We start from the raw sequence: 14814 nt of genomic DNA, 5'->3' as shown, positions 1-14814 counted from the left end.
ACACCAATGAAGGGACACAAACTCTCCCAATGACGCCAACAATGGGGCACAATTCTTCCCAACACCCAAGATGGGGCACAATTCTTCCCAACACCCAAGATGGGGCACAATTCTTCCCAACACCCAAGATGGGGCACAAATATTTCCACTTACACCATAGATGGGTCATTGTTTTTTCCACTGACATCGAGACCTTTTCTACACCCAATGACCAAAGTCCGGCCCACCTTATGTCTGAAGGACCATAAACTGGCCCTTTGTTTTCGAAAGTTTGGAGACCCCTGGTCTAGGATATCCAAAATTGTTGAAATGTTACTGACCATGGCCAGCTAAAGCAGCCACATGCATCCAAACAAGACCAGTTGGGCATCCTTGCTTACATGTCCATCTCAAGGCAAAATTGGCAACCTTCTCCACTCCCACGCATTCATAATTTTTTTCCAAGCCCCCTTTCACTTAGGCCTCTTTCACACGGAGCGGACCGTTTTTGTGTCCGCTCCGTGTGTGTCCGTCGGCTCAGCGGGGATCATCCGTAAGTCAGGTCAGGGCGGTCCCCGCACACTGTGCAGAGACCGCCCTGTCTTTCCTCCGCTCTCCCCTATGGGGAATCGGATGAAGATGGACCGTCTGTCCGTCTTCATCCGATCCGTTCCGCCAGACGGAAGAAAAATAGGGTTTTCTTCCGTCCGAAAAAACGGATCCTGACGGACGCGGATGGTTGCGGACGTTAGCGGATGCTCCATCCGCTAACGGACGCAATCCCATAGGGTTGCATTACAAGTCCGTAAACGGACTTGTAATAAACGGACGAACGGTCCGCTAATGTGAAAGGGGCCTTACTTGAATCCACCAATTGATATTGACCCTCAATGGCACCTCTTCCATTAATGCAGAATGGTGATTCAGCCATGGAGTCCTACCGGTTTTGCTGTCATCCATTATAGTCCTCTGGTGCTTGAGAGGACCCTGCTGCTGGACAGGCAATGGGTTCAGGTCAGTGAGGCAGTAATGTGGGTAACTAGAGATGGATTACCACTCTGAGGAAGCAACCATTTAAGATTATTTATCCCCTTTTTTTTTTTTTTAAAGGAATTGGGGGGGGGGGGGGGGGGTAGAGGGGCTTCCCTGGCCAGACTTAAACTTTAAGCCGTTCTCTGCTCTACTATTTCTTATAAAGAGCGACGCTGCTTTTCCTGCCCTAAGACAACAATGTTTAGTGTATTCATCAGTGAGGATCAACGTTCAATGAATAGCATTTGAAAACACTGTTGACCCCATTTCTTATGTTGCAGCCTTAGCTAAAAAAAAAAAGTACCACCACAATGTACACCTATGGACTCTACCGAACCATGGCAACATACAAAGCCCAGTATGGAGGCAACGAGATTATTCTCTACCATTGGCAGTATATTGGCTACTGAAATCAAGCGAATGTCAACTAAACAAGTAGGCTTAATCATTTTTTTTTCACCTGTACATTTTTTTTTTTAAACTACAATTCACAGTGGATGAACGCCTGGAACATGCCAATGGATCTGAATGAAATGATTATCTTCATTAAAGAGGTTACTATCCCCTCCCCACTAATAATAGGCTTTATAAACAACATTCATTTACAGAGCAGAATATGATGACCGGAGGTCTGCTCTCTTCTCATGCTTGAATAAATCTCCGCTCTCTCCATTTTAGAATGTACCGGCGGAGGTCGTCAAACGTCTTCCGATATAAACCCTAGAAAAAAAAAGGGGGGGGGGAATTAATATTTTACAGTGAAATGATTACTTAACATTCATGCAATGGTAGTCAGTGGGGGAGATTTACTAAAACTGGTGCACAGAGAATCTGGTGCCGCTGTACATAGTAACCAATCAGCTTCTAGATTTTGTTGTCAAAGCTTAACCACGGGAAGATTTTACCCCCTTCATGACCAGAGCCTTTTTTGCAATTCAACACTGCACTAATTTAAAGCGGGGGTTCATCCTGAAAAAAAATTCTAACATCACATCCAGCATACTAACGACATTTACAGTATGCAGGTCTTTTTTTTTTTTCGCCGTACATACCGTTATTTTGTGATTTTTCCCCCGGCTTCCGGGTTGATTCCCGCGGGACTGGGCGTTCCTATCCCTGGGTTAGATGATTGACGTCTGGTGAAACAGTTCCCATGTCGCACAAGCCGCGTCACCAGATTTCCATAAAAAGCCGAGCTGCGAGTCGTCTGCGCCCGCCGTGTAGAGCTGACTGCGTAGGCGCCGTATAGCGCCGACTCGCAGTTTGGCTATTTACGGAAATCTAGTGATGCGCCTTGTGCGACATGGGAACTGTTTCACCAGACGTCAATCATCTAACCCAGGGGTGGGAACGCCCAGTCCCGCGGGAATCAACCTGGAAGCCGAGGAGAAAATCACAATATAACGGTATGTACGGCAAAAAAAAAAAAAAAAGACCTGCATACTGTACATGTTGTTAGTATGCTGGTTGTAATGTTAGAATTTTTTTTTTTTTTAGGGTGAACCCCCGCTTTAACTGGTAATTGCGAGGTCACACTGTACACAAAATACATTTATGTAATTGGTTTTCACATAAATAGAGCTTTATTTTGGTGGTACCCCGTTTCCCCGAAAATAAGCCCTAGTTAAAGTCATTCTAAAAACATGCAATCCATTTTGTAAAAAAAAGTATAATATGTGCAGTGTGTCTTCTTGTGTAAGTTTATTGTGAAAAATGCCTGTTTTACAGTGCCACTGGGCGCTCACATGACCCGCCAGAGAGCTTCTCCAAAGCCCTGAAGCAAGAGGTAGCAATGTACCGTATATACTCGAGTAGAAGTCGACCCGAATTTAAGCCGAGGCACCTAATTTTACCACAAAAAAAACTAGGAAAACTTATTGACTCAAGTATAAGCCTAGGGTGTCCATCTGCATTCCTCACTGTGTCTCACTTTGTCTCACTGTGTCCATGTCCATGCCTCACTGTGTCCATGCCTCACTGTGCCCATGACTAGACTGACGTTTAACATGGGAGTATATAGAAGGGGTGCCCGGCTTCGAAAAATCGGTGCTCCCTGGCCGTAGGTCCCCCAGACAGCAAACTTTGTAGAGGAGAACTGGGGCTACATGTGTGCCAAGTTTCGGGTCCAGGGGACCTACGGCCGGCCAGTACCAGGTCCCCAAAGTTACTGAAGAAATTATCGTTTAACATGACCCTGCTACTGGACAGGCAATGGGTTCAGGTCACTGAGGCAGTAATGTGGGTAACTAGAGATGGAGTCCCACTCTGAGGAAGCAACCATTTAAGATTATTTACCCCCTTTTTTTAAAGCAATGGGGGGGGGGGGGTAAAGGGGCTACAGGACAAGTGTATTGAACGGTCCATTAAATAAGGGGCAGAATTTTATATTGGATACTGTGAAATATATATATATATATATATATATATATATCAGTGCAATCCATATTCCACACCTTAACTTTTACTCAGCCAGTAGGATAAATAAGAAATTTTCCATCAGGACAGATCTGCTTTAATAGTTTGAATCCGGCAGCCTCAGTTGGGAGAGAACAGGAAGTTTGAAAATGACTGCCCATTAACTATCCTGTTAAGATGTTCAAACAAGGCCTAATTATATAGGTTTAAAGACAGAGGGAATAGATGTATCATCTATGAATTATTTACTGTGCAAATACAGCATAAGGCATTCCAACCATACCACGGCTTTCCGCTTCACGAACGTTTATTATTTTATGTAATACAGACCTATTTTAGCAGATCTTATCTACTTTAACCATTTTAATCAATATACTTGTTACCGTATTTGCCGGCGTATAAGATGACCCCCTAATTTTCCAGCCAAAATGTTGGTTTTGGGATATACTCGCCGTATAAGACTACCCCCTTCCTACTAGTCATGCCTCGCCTCACGGTGCCACCATTACATGCCAGACCTTGTCACTACATGCCAGACTGTGCCCCAGTACATGCCAGACTGTGCCCCAGTACATGCCAGACTGTGCCCCAGTACATGCCAGACTGTGCCTCAGTACATGCCAGACTGTGCCCCAGTACATGCCAGACTGTGCCCTTACCTTATCCCAATACATGCAGAATCGCGGCCGTACGATTTTTCAAATCGTAGGCGGAAACACAGCTTCCCAGGAGGCACTGTGTTCAGTGTTCGCCTATCACGCCAGTGTTCAACTCCGTGATAGGCGGACACTAAACACAGGACGAGAGGGCCTCCGTGATAGGCGGACACTAAACACAGGACGAGAGGGCCTCCGTGATAGGCGGACACTGAACACAGTGCCTCCTGGGAAGCTGAGTGTTTCTGCCTATCACGGAACAGAAGACGTCGGAGGCGCGGCTTTTGAAAAATCGTACGGCCGCGATTCTGGGATAAGGTAAGGTTAGGTTACCGGCGTATAAGACGACCCCCGACTTTTAAGAAGATTTTAAGGGGTTAGAAAGTCGTCTTATACGCCGGAAAATACGGTATATAAATATTCAATGCATTTAAGGAAGACCATAAGCTGGCCATGAATAGATTAAAATGTGTCCAGTTCACCAGGGACCAGATACATTTCGATCCACGCCTGGCCGTTCCAGTTTTTCAACTGGGTTGTCTCCTCAATCTGGCATTTCTTTAACATAAAAATAGGAACACCAGACTTTTCACAGCAGAACATAAAAACACAGGCAATATGTTCATCTATTTTGCAGTACGACCATGAAAGACATTTGACCAAACTAGGTTGCCATTTTTGTGAGCCCACCAATACTGTTGACTAAGGATGCTCGGATTGTCCTTTCATGTTCAAACACTTGTGTAGGATAGATCTGCCACCAAGACTTGATGTCAAAGATTTTCCCACAGGCTGGCACACTGTGAAAAAGGAAGGGAAAGGGATGGAAGCACAGGTGGAATTCACTGGAGGCCACTTTAACTGGGACCTGGCAAGGTGGCCTTATCCAAGACTGGAGTATTGACCAACAATGGGAACATTGGCCAGGATTTGGAGAACTGGCCAACAACTTGAGCGCTGTCCAACAACGGGAGGGCTGTCCAACAACGGGAGGGCTGTCCAACAACGGGAGGGCTGTCCAACAACGGGAGGGCTGTCCAACAACGGGAGGGCTGGCCAACAACGGGAGGGCTGGCCAACAACGGGAGGGCTGGCCAACAACGGGAGGGCTGGCCAACAACGGGAGCGCTGTCCAGGATTTGGAGAACTTGCCAACAACTTGAGCGCTGGCCAACAACGGGAGCGCTGGCCAACAACGGGAACATTGGCCAGGATTTGGAGAACTTGCCAACAACTTGAGCGCTGGCCAACAACGGGAGCGCTGGCCAACAATGGCAACATTGGCCAAGACCCAAAGAATTATCAGGATTGGGAGATTGGAGGTGACCAAGTTACACACTTCATTCACTCCTCCAAACTCAACCACATAAGACGAAAACAGACAAAGATAAAACTGAGGTCCCTACCCTGTAAACAAGGTAGTTGGGAAAGGCTTGTGTACCAGAGGAGCTATAAAAGCATGGTTATACCTTTTACGTATATACATTAACACCTGGAATGCTCCTGGAAACAGTATAAAAAAAAAAAAAGCAAAAAAAAAAAAAATGAAAAAATGCTATATTTTGTAAAAACAAGAACGTTGTACAGATTGACCCAACGTGACTCAGCACTGATATCATTTCTAGAAATAATTAACCTGGGGGTACCTAAGAGTACCGGGTCAGCATCTCATACATTTAATGGTACTTTACAGTATAAACAATGTTATATGGAATGTTATTGTGGAACACTATAGCTTGTTATGCAGAAGTTAGACCAAAATAGCGCAAGATGATTGGAAATGCGGCCATTAGCGCTGTTTAATGGGAAGTATATGTAGAAACAAAATATTTGTACAACCTTCAAAGCAATTATAGGCGATTTATGATCTTGCTAAATTTTAAGGATTGCCTCATTTTATTTTTTATTGTGTTGACAGGTATGTATATAGATATTTATATATCAAACGAGGTTAAAGTGAACCTGCGTTATGCCCATTGAGTGTGAAAGCCAAAAGGTTGGCTTTTTTTAGCTTCTTAAAACGCCCCTGCTTTAAGCTCCCAAGGCCACCCCAGCTGAGTGAAGGCTCCAAATCACAACATGTTATACTTACCTCCACTGTGCAGCTTGTTCTGCACAGAGAGGCCCCGATCCTCGTCTTCTGGGGTCCCTCGGCAGCTGTCTCGGCTCTTCCCTGCAAGAGCTAACCCCCGTTCTGGAAAGCTCTCTCCCAAGGGGGTTAGCCTGCGGGCGCGTTCCTGTGATACCGCCGACTGTATCACTCGGCCCCACCCCCAGCACTCTGCATCATTGATATGATTGACAGCAGCCAGAGCCAATGGCTGCGCTGCGATCAATCATCCAATGAATGAGCAGAGAAGAGCTGAGAAGCCAGCACGTTCACAACGTGGGACTTTCGACGGCTCAGGTAAGTAAACGGGGGGCTGGGGGGCATCGGATGTTTTTTCACCTTATTGCATAGGTTGGGTTAGGGTTACAGACAGGGTTAGGGTTACAGATAGGGTTAGGGTTACAGACTGTAACCCTAACCCTGTCTGGAACCCTAAACCTAACCCTGTCTGTAACCCTAACCCTATCTGTAACCCTAACCCTGTCTGGAACCCTAACCCTTACACTACCTGATCGATACAACATCATACCTGATGTTTTAAAGCACGTTATTCCAAACAAATTAGAAAATACTTGTGACAGCTCGGCTTTTGGTGCTCAATGATAGCAGAGAACTGAGAAAAGATGTCCTGATAATTAGTATTTAAGGCTCCGTTCACATGCAATTTTACAGGCATTTTTCCGGCGTTTTTGTACCAGCGTTTTCAAGCTTAAGAGGTCACCAATGTAAAAACAGTAAAACGCCTGTAATCTGCCAAAAAAGAAGCTCATGTACTATTTGGAGCGACGGGCTCAGATGCGAGATGAATGAGACTTGTCTTGTTGGGCCGTTTTAGAGCTGAGGCTCATGCCGCGTACACACGACCGGTTTTCGGGTTGTAAAAAATTACGTTTTTTTTTAATGTCATTAAAAACGATCGTGTGTGGGCTTCAGAGCATTTTTCACGATGTAAAAAATGGGCATTAAAAATTTCGAACATGCTCTAATTTTTTACGTTTTAACGTTGTCGTTTTTAACATCGTAAAAAATGGTCGTGTGTGGGCTTTAACAACGTGAAAAAAACGCGCATGCTCAGAAGCAAGTTATGAGACGGGAGCGCTCGTTCTGGTAAAACTAGCGTTCGTAATGGAGATAGCACATTCATCACGCTGTAACAGTAAAAGACGATTTGCGCTTTTCTGTCTAACACAAAATCAGCTAAAGCAGCCCAAAGGGTGGCGCCATCCGAATGGAACTTCCCCTTTATAGTGCCGTCGTACGTGTTGTACGTCACCGCGCTTTGCTAGAGCATTTTTTTTTTCACGATCGTGTGTAGGCAAGGCCGTTTTAACGATCAGGTTGAAAAAAACATAGTTTTTCTAGACCATTAAAAATGTCGGGCCAGATTCACAAAGAACTTACGCCGGCGTATCTATTAATACGCCGCGTAAGTTCTACGATGCCCCGTTGTATCTTTGTTTTGTATTCACAAAACAAGATACGACTGAATGTGGGCTCGATCCGACTGACGTACGTCTTAGATACGCTACGCCTGCCTAAAGATAGGCAGATCTTTGTGGATCTGGCCCGTCATTTTTTACAACCCGAAAAACAGTCGTGTGTACGCGGCAGAGCAGAAAAATGCCCAAAAAAACGCTTAAATGGGAACAGAGCCTCATGCCCCGTACATACGATCGTTTTTCCTGTTGGAAAAAGTCTGATGAGAGCTTTTGGTCAGGAATCCTGGGCACATTTTGGCCAAGGTTAGACACTGCACATAATGTACTTCCAATTAACAAATGATTCCCACACTTGGGGGTCTATTTATGAAAGATTTGTTGGACAAAAGTCACACACACAATTTGTGAAAGCTGGGCACACGTTGCCTATATTTTCTGCAATAGATTAATTTCTATGATCATCAGGTCCATCTAGTGGCCCGAAATGCTAAATATTTTCACACCGAGGTATTTTGGCCACTGGATGGAGCTCATGGATTACAGGAAATGTAGGCCTGTAGTGTTAAAAATAGGGTTGGCGTAAGCCGTTAAGCGAGGGAGTAGGATGTCACTGAATGTTTTATAATACAGGACTGTATACCTGTCCGGGCCTGGGGCTTTTCCTAAAGGTGTGGTTTTAATGATTTTTGAAATTCTTCAACAGAGAAGTCGGTTTCCATATGTCAAATGCCGCCTACACACACGATCATTTTTGAGGAAGAAAAAAAAGTAGAAAAAACATTTTTTTACAACTTCATCATTAAAACAACGTTGCCCACACACGATCGTTTTAAAAAAATGCTCTCGCAAAGCGCGGTGACGTACGACGGCACTATAAAGGGGAAGTTCCATGCGGATGATGCCATCCTTGGGGCTGCTTTAGCTGATTTCCTGTTAGTAAAAGACGATTTGCGCTTTTCTGTCTGTTACAGCGTGATGAATGTGCTATCGCCATTACGAATGGTAGTTTTACCAGAACGAGCGCTCCCATCTCATAACTTGCTTCTGAGCATGCGCAGGTTTTTCACGACGTTTTAGCCCACACACGATCATTATTTACAACCTGAAAAACTACATAGTTAAAAACGTTGTTAAAAAATGCAGCATGTTCGGAAATTTTTTTTTTTCGTTTTCCAGAACCCGAAAAATTATGTGAAGCCCACACACGTCACGTCGTGTGTACGCGGCATAAGAGTCTTACGCGGGAGTTTGGGAAGTTTTGCATGTTTTAGGTAGGAAAGTATGTGATTGCATTTCTCTGTTGGGGAAAAGAGGCTTGTAAAGATTGGCATAAAACTCCCTAAAAGCCATGAAAATTTGGGGGAAACATGAGCCATTTCACCTGAATAGGAGTTTAATTTTAGGTATGAAGGAAGCTTTTTTTTTTGCTCGAAGGGATCATGCAAGTTGTCTACCGGGTTTATCCCACCATTTATAAATTTTATATGAGATAAAGGTGGGACTTCTTTTTTGTTTCTAGGCCAGGAAGAGCCTTAAGTTCTTCTCTCTTTTTCGTAACAGCCTTCAGGTGTGTTTTATGCAGGGATAATTTTTGTTTCTTATCTAGGTCAGCAACCAGTAGCAATAATTCTTTAGGTTGTTGACCATGCTCTCTTTTTTCTCACACCAAGTTCAATCGATCTACCCCTCATCGTTGCCTTGTGGGCCTCCCATGTTCGAGAAGGAGTCGTTTCTGGAGATTTGTTCTCCATTAATTACCGTGCCAAAAGATGAGGATCAGGAGGGAGATGTCAGTAGGATTCGAGAGGAGAGAATAGTTGGAATTTCCAATTATTGGTGAGAGGGGATAGAGGGAATGGACAGACGGATAGACGGGTGCATGATCTCACATAGATGCAGTATCTATGGAGGCAGAAAGCAAGAGAGGAAGGTGGAAATGGTCAATAACAATATTATCTATCCTTGAATAGGAGTGGTGTGTGTTGGAATAATAGGAATAGTCCTTATCTTTGGGGTGAAATAAGCGCCAGAAATCCATTAATTGCAAGTCATGGAGTCTTTTTTTTTAACATAAGACAAGCGTTTGAATGGGTCTCCAGAACGGCCCTGTGAAGTATCCATAATGGGTTCTAGTGGCATATTATTGTCTCCTGACAGAATAGTGATCCCTTCTGCAAAATCAGCTAGTTTTGTGAGGATTCAAGACAAAGGCTGGCTGGTTGCGATTTGGACTGTTTAAATTTCCAGGGTGTTGCTTATAGATCCCTTAAGAAAAAGAAAACGACCATGATCATCTGCTATCATCTCATCAAGCTGAAAAGGATATGCTCCCAGCTTTATTGTATCAGATAGACGATATTACCATTTCAGGAATTGGGGTGAAGAAAGTTTGACAGAAGTAGAGTGCGTTAGGTGCGTTTATTGAAGAAAAGCAATAAAGCAGGCAGCTTGTTTTAACTCTCTCATAACCTATTGTCATTTCATGGCGTAGTTCAAACCCCTTACGTTGTATGGAAAAACAGTCAGAGTAGCCATTGTGTGGTTGGTTCGTGAACTCTTAGTCTGTGGGACCATCTATACCAGCAACAATGGGAGGGAAAGAGAAGAAGGGAAGGAGAAAGGGGGTGGGGGCAGATAAGAGGGGGAAAAAAGCACATAAGCAAGACAGACATATAGATCTTATGACTCTGGTGGGATACACAAAACCTTTACGCAGTAAACTGTTGTGATCCCTGTGGGAATGGAGAGGACGAGCAGCCAGCAAGGCCTCTGTAGAAGGTCTAGCCAGGAAAGCATGGAGGCCGCTTTTACTCACCAACCCCAAAAAGGAGGGGGGCATGGAACATAGAAAAAAAAGACAAAAAATGTACTGGGGCCACTGGGCCCCATCAGCGCACGGCCGAAATGATAAGTGCGAAATAACTAGAAAAAATAACCTCTAGCAATGAGGAAAACTGAACAACAATAACTCAGATAATACAGTCAATACTGAACGTTAAGGTGATAATGAAGTGGGGAATGTCCCAAAACAGTGACTGTCATCTGATAATCTGATTAAGCCTCTGGTCTCAAAGGAGAGAGATGGCATTTAGAAGGCCATATATAATTTATATACAGGAGAGTAACCACTCTAAGTGTGGTCAGATAAGTAAAGAAGATAAGAGCTGAGAATATCTCACCCATTTTTCAGAAGACGATCCCGGTGTCACTGCTCGCTTCTTTTTTTAAGGGGTTTTGCGCCACTGGGGCTCCGGGGACACAGAGAACACTGGAATAGGATCTTGCCAACCGGGAAGCTCCACCTGGGGAATGCTGATCTTGTGAAAGAAGGCCGGAAGTTCTTCTGGGAATTGGAGAACACGATCGAATCCTAGGGGTTCAGTGATCGGTTTGTCCAAAATCAAGTTCAAGATACCTTAGATCGTAACCTCAAGCTCGCCATCTTTGGTTGCCTCTGGTAACCCCCATATTCGCAAATTATTTCTACGGTTCCGGTTTTCTAAGTTCTTAAGCTTGTAGAGAGTGAAGCGATGGGCAAGTGCCAGCTGAGTGACAGTATTCTGTAATTTTTAAAGCGGGGGTTCACCCGAATAAATTTTTTTAACATTAGATTGAGGCTAATTACGGGAAGCACAATCGGGTGTTTTTTTTTTTTAAATCAATGCAGTACTTACAGTTTTAGAGATGGATGTTCTCCGCCGCTTCCGGGTATGGTCTTCGGGACTGGGAGTTCCTATTTGATTGACAGCCGTCCGACGGTCGCATACAGCGCGTCACGAGTTGCCGAAAGAAGCCAAACGTCGGTGCGGCTCTATACGGCGCCTGCGCACCGACGTTCGGCTACTTTCGGCAACTCGTGACGCACTGTATGCGACGGTTGGAAGGCTGTCAATCAAATAGGAACGCCCAGTCCCGCAGCCCATACCCGGAAGCGGCGGAGAACATCTATCTCTAAAATGGTAAGTACTGCATTGATTTTATAAAAAACACACCAGATTGTGCTTCCCGTAATTAGCCTCAATCTAATGTTAAAAATTAGTTTTTCGGGTGAACCCCCGCTTTAAATGGCAACCTTGTGTGTGTCTTGGTGTTTTTTTAAGTCCTCTACTCAGGCTAGCAGGTGGGACATATCTGACCTTACTGCTGCAATTTCCTTCTTCATAGAATTCTTAAAGGTTGGGAAACATCCCTGCCAGTTCTTTCTTTATACCACTCACTAGGTAGGACATCTCTGAGCCGGCGTGCACAGGGGGGGGGGGGATATTCTGGATCTCGAGGCTCCTCTCCCTGACCTCTTAAAGAATGCCGAGTAGGATCCCGAGGCTTTAGTAAGCATTGCTAGAGGTATAAAGGCCAGTGCATGGACAGAGCTAGCTTCAGACACGTCCGGTCAGCGCCATGCGGAAAATACGCCCCCACAGGACTCTTAAAACTAAATAAAATTACCTACTGATCCAGTCTTTCCTGTGGACTGAACTGAAATCTCAAACAATGAATCAGCTTTCTCAGCTATCTACTCAAAGCCCATCTCCAGGTAAAAAAAATGTTTTTCCCATACATTGGGGCTGTGCCCACGGTGCATGGGTTAGCTGCTCATTTTGGAACAGGGGGATCCGAGTTACTACCTCCTGTGCAATGCCTGGTGAGCCTCAAGAACACACCACTCAGCCTGTGAAGCTGCATGAGCTGCTCATTTTGTCTAGGGGTGGGAAGAGAGCTTATACTCCCCCGATCCTTCGTTCCACCAGAAACCGGCACTCCCCCACAGAGCAGCAGTGGACTGTTCTTGGTCTATGAAACCTATCTCATGCACTATCCTGGAGACAGGCATTATTTTTTAATTCCCACCCCCACTCCTTTTCTGCAGTCATGTGGTTACTTTTCTGGATTTTGACTGGATGTTAGTGATCATAGCATAATTTAGTGTAAGGAATACACAGGAAAAAAAAATGTATGTTGACAAGAGGAGTGTAGAGGGGGGCGGGGAGTCTACTGACATCATGACTCCACCCACAGAGCTCCAGACAACAGACCCACCCACAGAATCTGCAGTTTTTCAGGTCTTATAAACAGACAGAGAGGAGACATTTGACAGGTAAGGATACATGCAGGAGGTATCTATATCCTTATAGATCAGCACTATGGCAGTAGTTTAGAAAGGATGAGAGGAGGGTTCACATCCACTTTAACTTTTGCTGTTGTGTCATTTCTGAATAGCAAAAGCAAATATCTTTGCACAATGTTATTGATAACAAAAAGTCAATGTCAGTCAATGGGTAGCCATACAAGGTGACTTTTGACTATTATCTTAGGACTACTGCAGATTGTTCTACCCCATATTAAATAAAGGTCAATGGCTGTGTCATTTGCAGTAATTATTGTATTGTATACAACATACCCCAGTCCAATAGCCAGCAGATGGGATAATAGCAAGGAAGGAAGGAAAACTTTTAAAAATTCTGCAGAGAAAATCCCACCCTTCTTCATAACACTTGTATTTCTCATGCTCAGAGCGGAGCTACGCTTCGGATGCTTAAAGACAAATTCCCTGGGGGAAGAAAAAATAATATAAATAATAATAAATCAAAATTTTATGTTAAACAAAATCTATTTTTCAGTATGTTTAGCATCACACAACTTTAAGGAAACCATTTTTGTTAAAGTGTAACTAAACCCACAACAGTAAAATCAGTCTGTATATTCAGTAAAGGATGTTTGTTGTTATACTCACCGTGGGACCCAATGGGTTAATCCTTTGCATTGTGTAAAAAGGCTGTTTGATCCTGTCTTCTCTGATCCTCCCCTTCTTGCACAGGCCCCAATCCATCTCCTGATAGTACAGAGCTTTGGGGGCAACTCTGAACACGCTCAGTTTTGTGTGTATTGCTAGAGAGTTTTTTTTTTATTTCTTGGGAGGGGGCATGTAATCAGCACAGGCCCAATCAGCACTGTCCAGACAGAGGATCAGGGGGACCACATGTATGGATTTTGTACATACATGTGTTATATGGAAAGGATTACCTGCCTTAACTGTGAATAAGCATGCTTGCAAGTCATTGAGATTTGTAGTCACTGGTGAGTACTGCTCTAAAATTACAAACTTATTTTAACTACCCTATTTATTGGCGTATAACGGGCAACCCAATTTTAAGAGGGAATTTTCTGGAAAAACTATTTTTTTTTAGTCCAAATAGTAAATGCAGTTAAAATTAAAAATAAGATAAGCAGCAATGTACAGCAAGCAACTCAGAGAGCAGCTCCTATGTTCAAGGAGATACACAGTACCTTAGGGCTTCTAGCTGTCAGCATTCGATGGTGGGAGGGAGGGAGCTGGAACTCTCAGACGCAGGCAGCGCTGACCGGGACTGTAGCGTGGCTTGGGGCTTCTATACCCAAATGTTCAGCAGTCTGTGGTGAAGGGGAGGGTGAGGAAACCCTTAAACGTGGGCAGCGCTGGTCGAGACTGTAGCGCGTACCCATGGCATACCTCGGAGGGGAAGGAGGGGGACGAGCGCCTGCCAGAAATCACCGCCGGAAATCCCAGAGCCGTCATCTCCACTCGATGACGGCTCAGTGATTTCCGGTGGGCGCTCGTCCCCCTCCGAGGTATGCCATCGGCATGATTTTCCCCCTATTTTCAGAGGAAAAAAGTGCGCGGTATACGCCGATAAATACGGTAAATCCTAGTTTGTGTACATGTTGGTTGTTCTGATAAATGTAACCAAAGAAAAAAAAAAAAAGACAGACAATCTTACTTGGGAGGGATATTTTCAGGCCTGCTGGACCAATCCCAAATCCAGTCTGAATTCTTCTTCAAAAGGTTTTCCAGTTCTTTCCTCCGTTCAATATAATCTTCTTCTGACTGTCATAGAAAGAACGAATAAAAGTTAACACTTATCATACACAGGTGATCTTCCACAATCACTGGCATACGCTATTCTATCTCAAAGATTCATCTTTGAGCTGTCTGGCATTAACAGATCGGAGCTACTACAACAAGCCTTAACCAAGTGATGGTGGTCCCCGTGTCTTCTGGCTCCATACCAGGTTTCGGCACATTCTCACCTTATCCAATTTAAAAGAGGAGTTCCACTCGTTGACTTTAAATAAACAGACACTCACCCGTCCCACGGTCCAGCGATGTGGACTGCCTCTTAATCTTCGTTGGATCAATATGCCCCGA

The 14814-nt window shown here is 44.4% G+C and overlaps 1 protein-coding gene across 1 annotated transcript in view; it reads right to left on the bottom strand.

The window, feature by feature from the left end:
• Nucleotides 1–1094: 1094 nt before the first annotated feature.
• Nucleotides 1095–14814, bottom strand: part of BNIP3 (BCL2 interacting protein 3) — a 54700-nt gene continuing 40980 nt past the window's right edge. The window contains exons 4-6 of the mRNA XM_040361368.1: nt 14387–14493; nt 13030–13179; nt 1095–1731 (exon numbers count right to left, since the gene is read on the bottom strand). Coding sequence (XP_040217302.1) covers nt 1686–1731; nt 13030–13179; nt 14387–14493 — 303 coding nt within the window. The 3' untranslated portion in view covers nt 1095–1685. The remainder of the gene's footprint in view (nt 1732–13029; nt 13180–14386; nt 14494–14814) is intronic.

The sequence above is a fragment of the Rana temporaria genome, chromosome 8 (genome assembly GCF_905171775.1).
Source record: "Rana temporaria chromosome 8, aRanTem1.1, whole genome shotgun sequence".
NCBI lineage: Eukaryota > Metazoa > Chordata > Amphibia > Anura > Ranidae > Rana > Rana temporaria.
The sequence above is the reverse complement of the archived record's forward strand: the minus strand, read 5'-3'. Positions and strand labels throughout refer to the sequence as shown.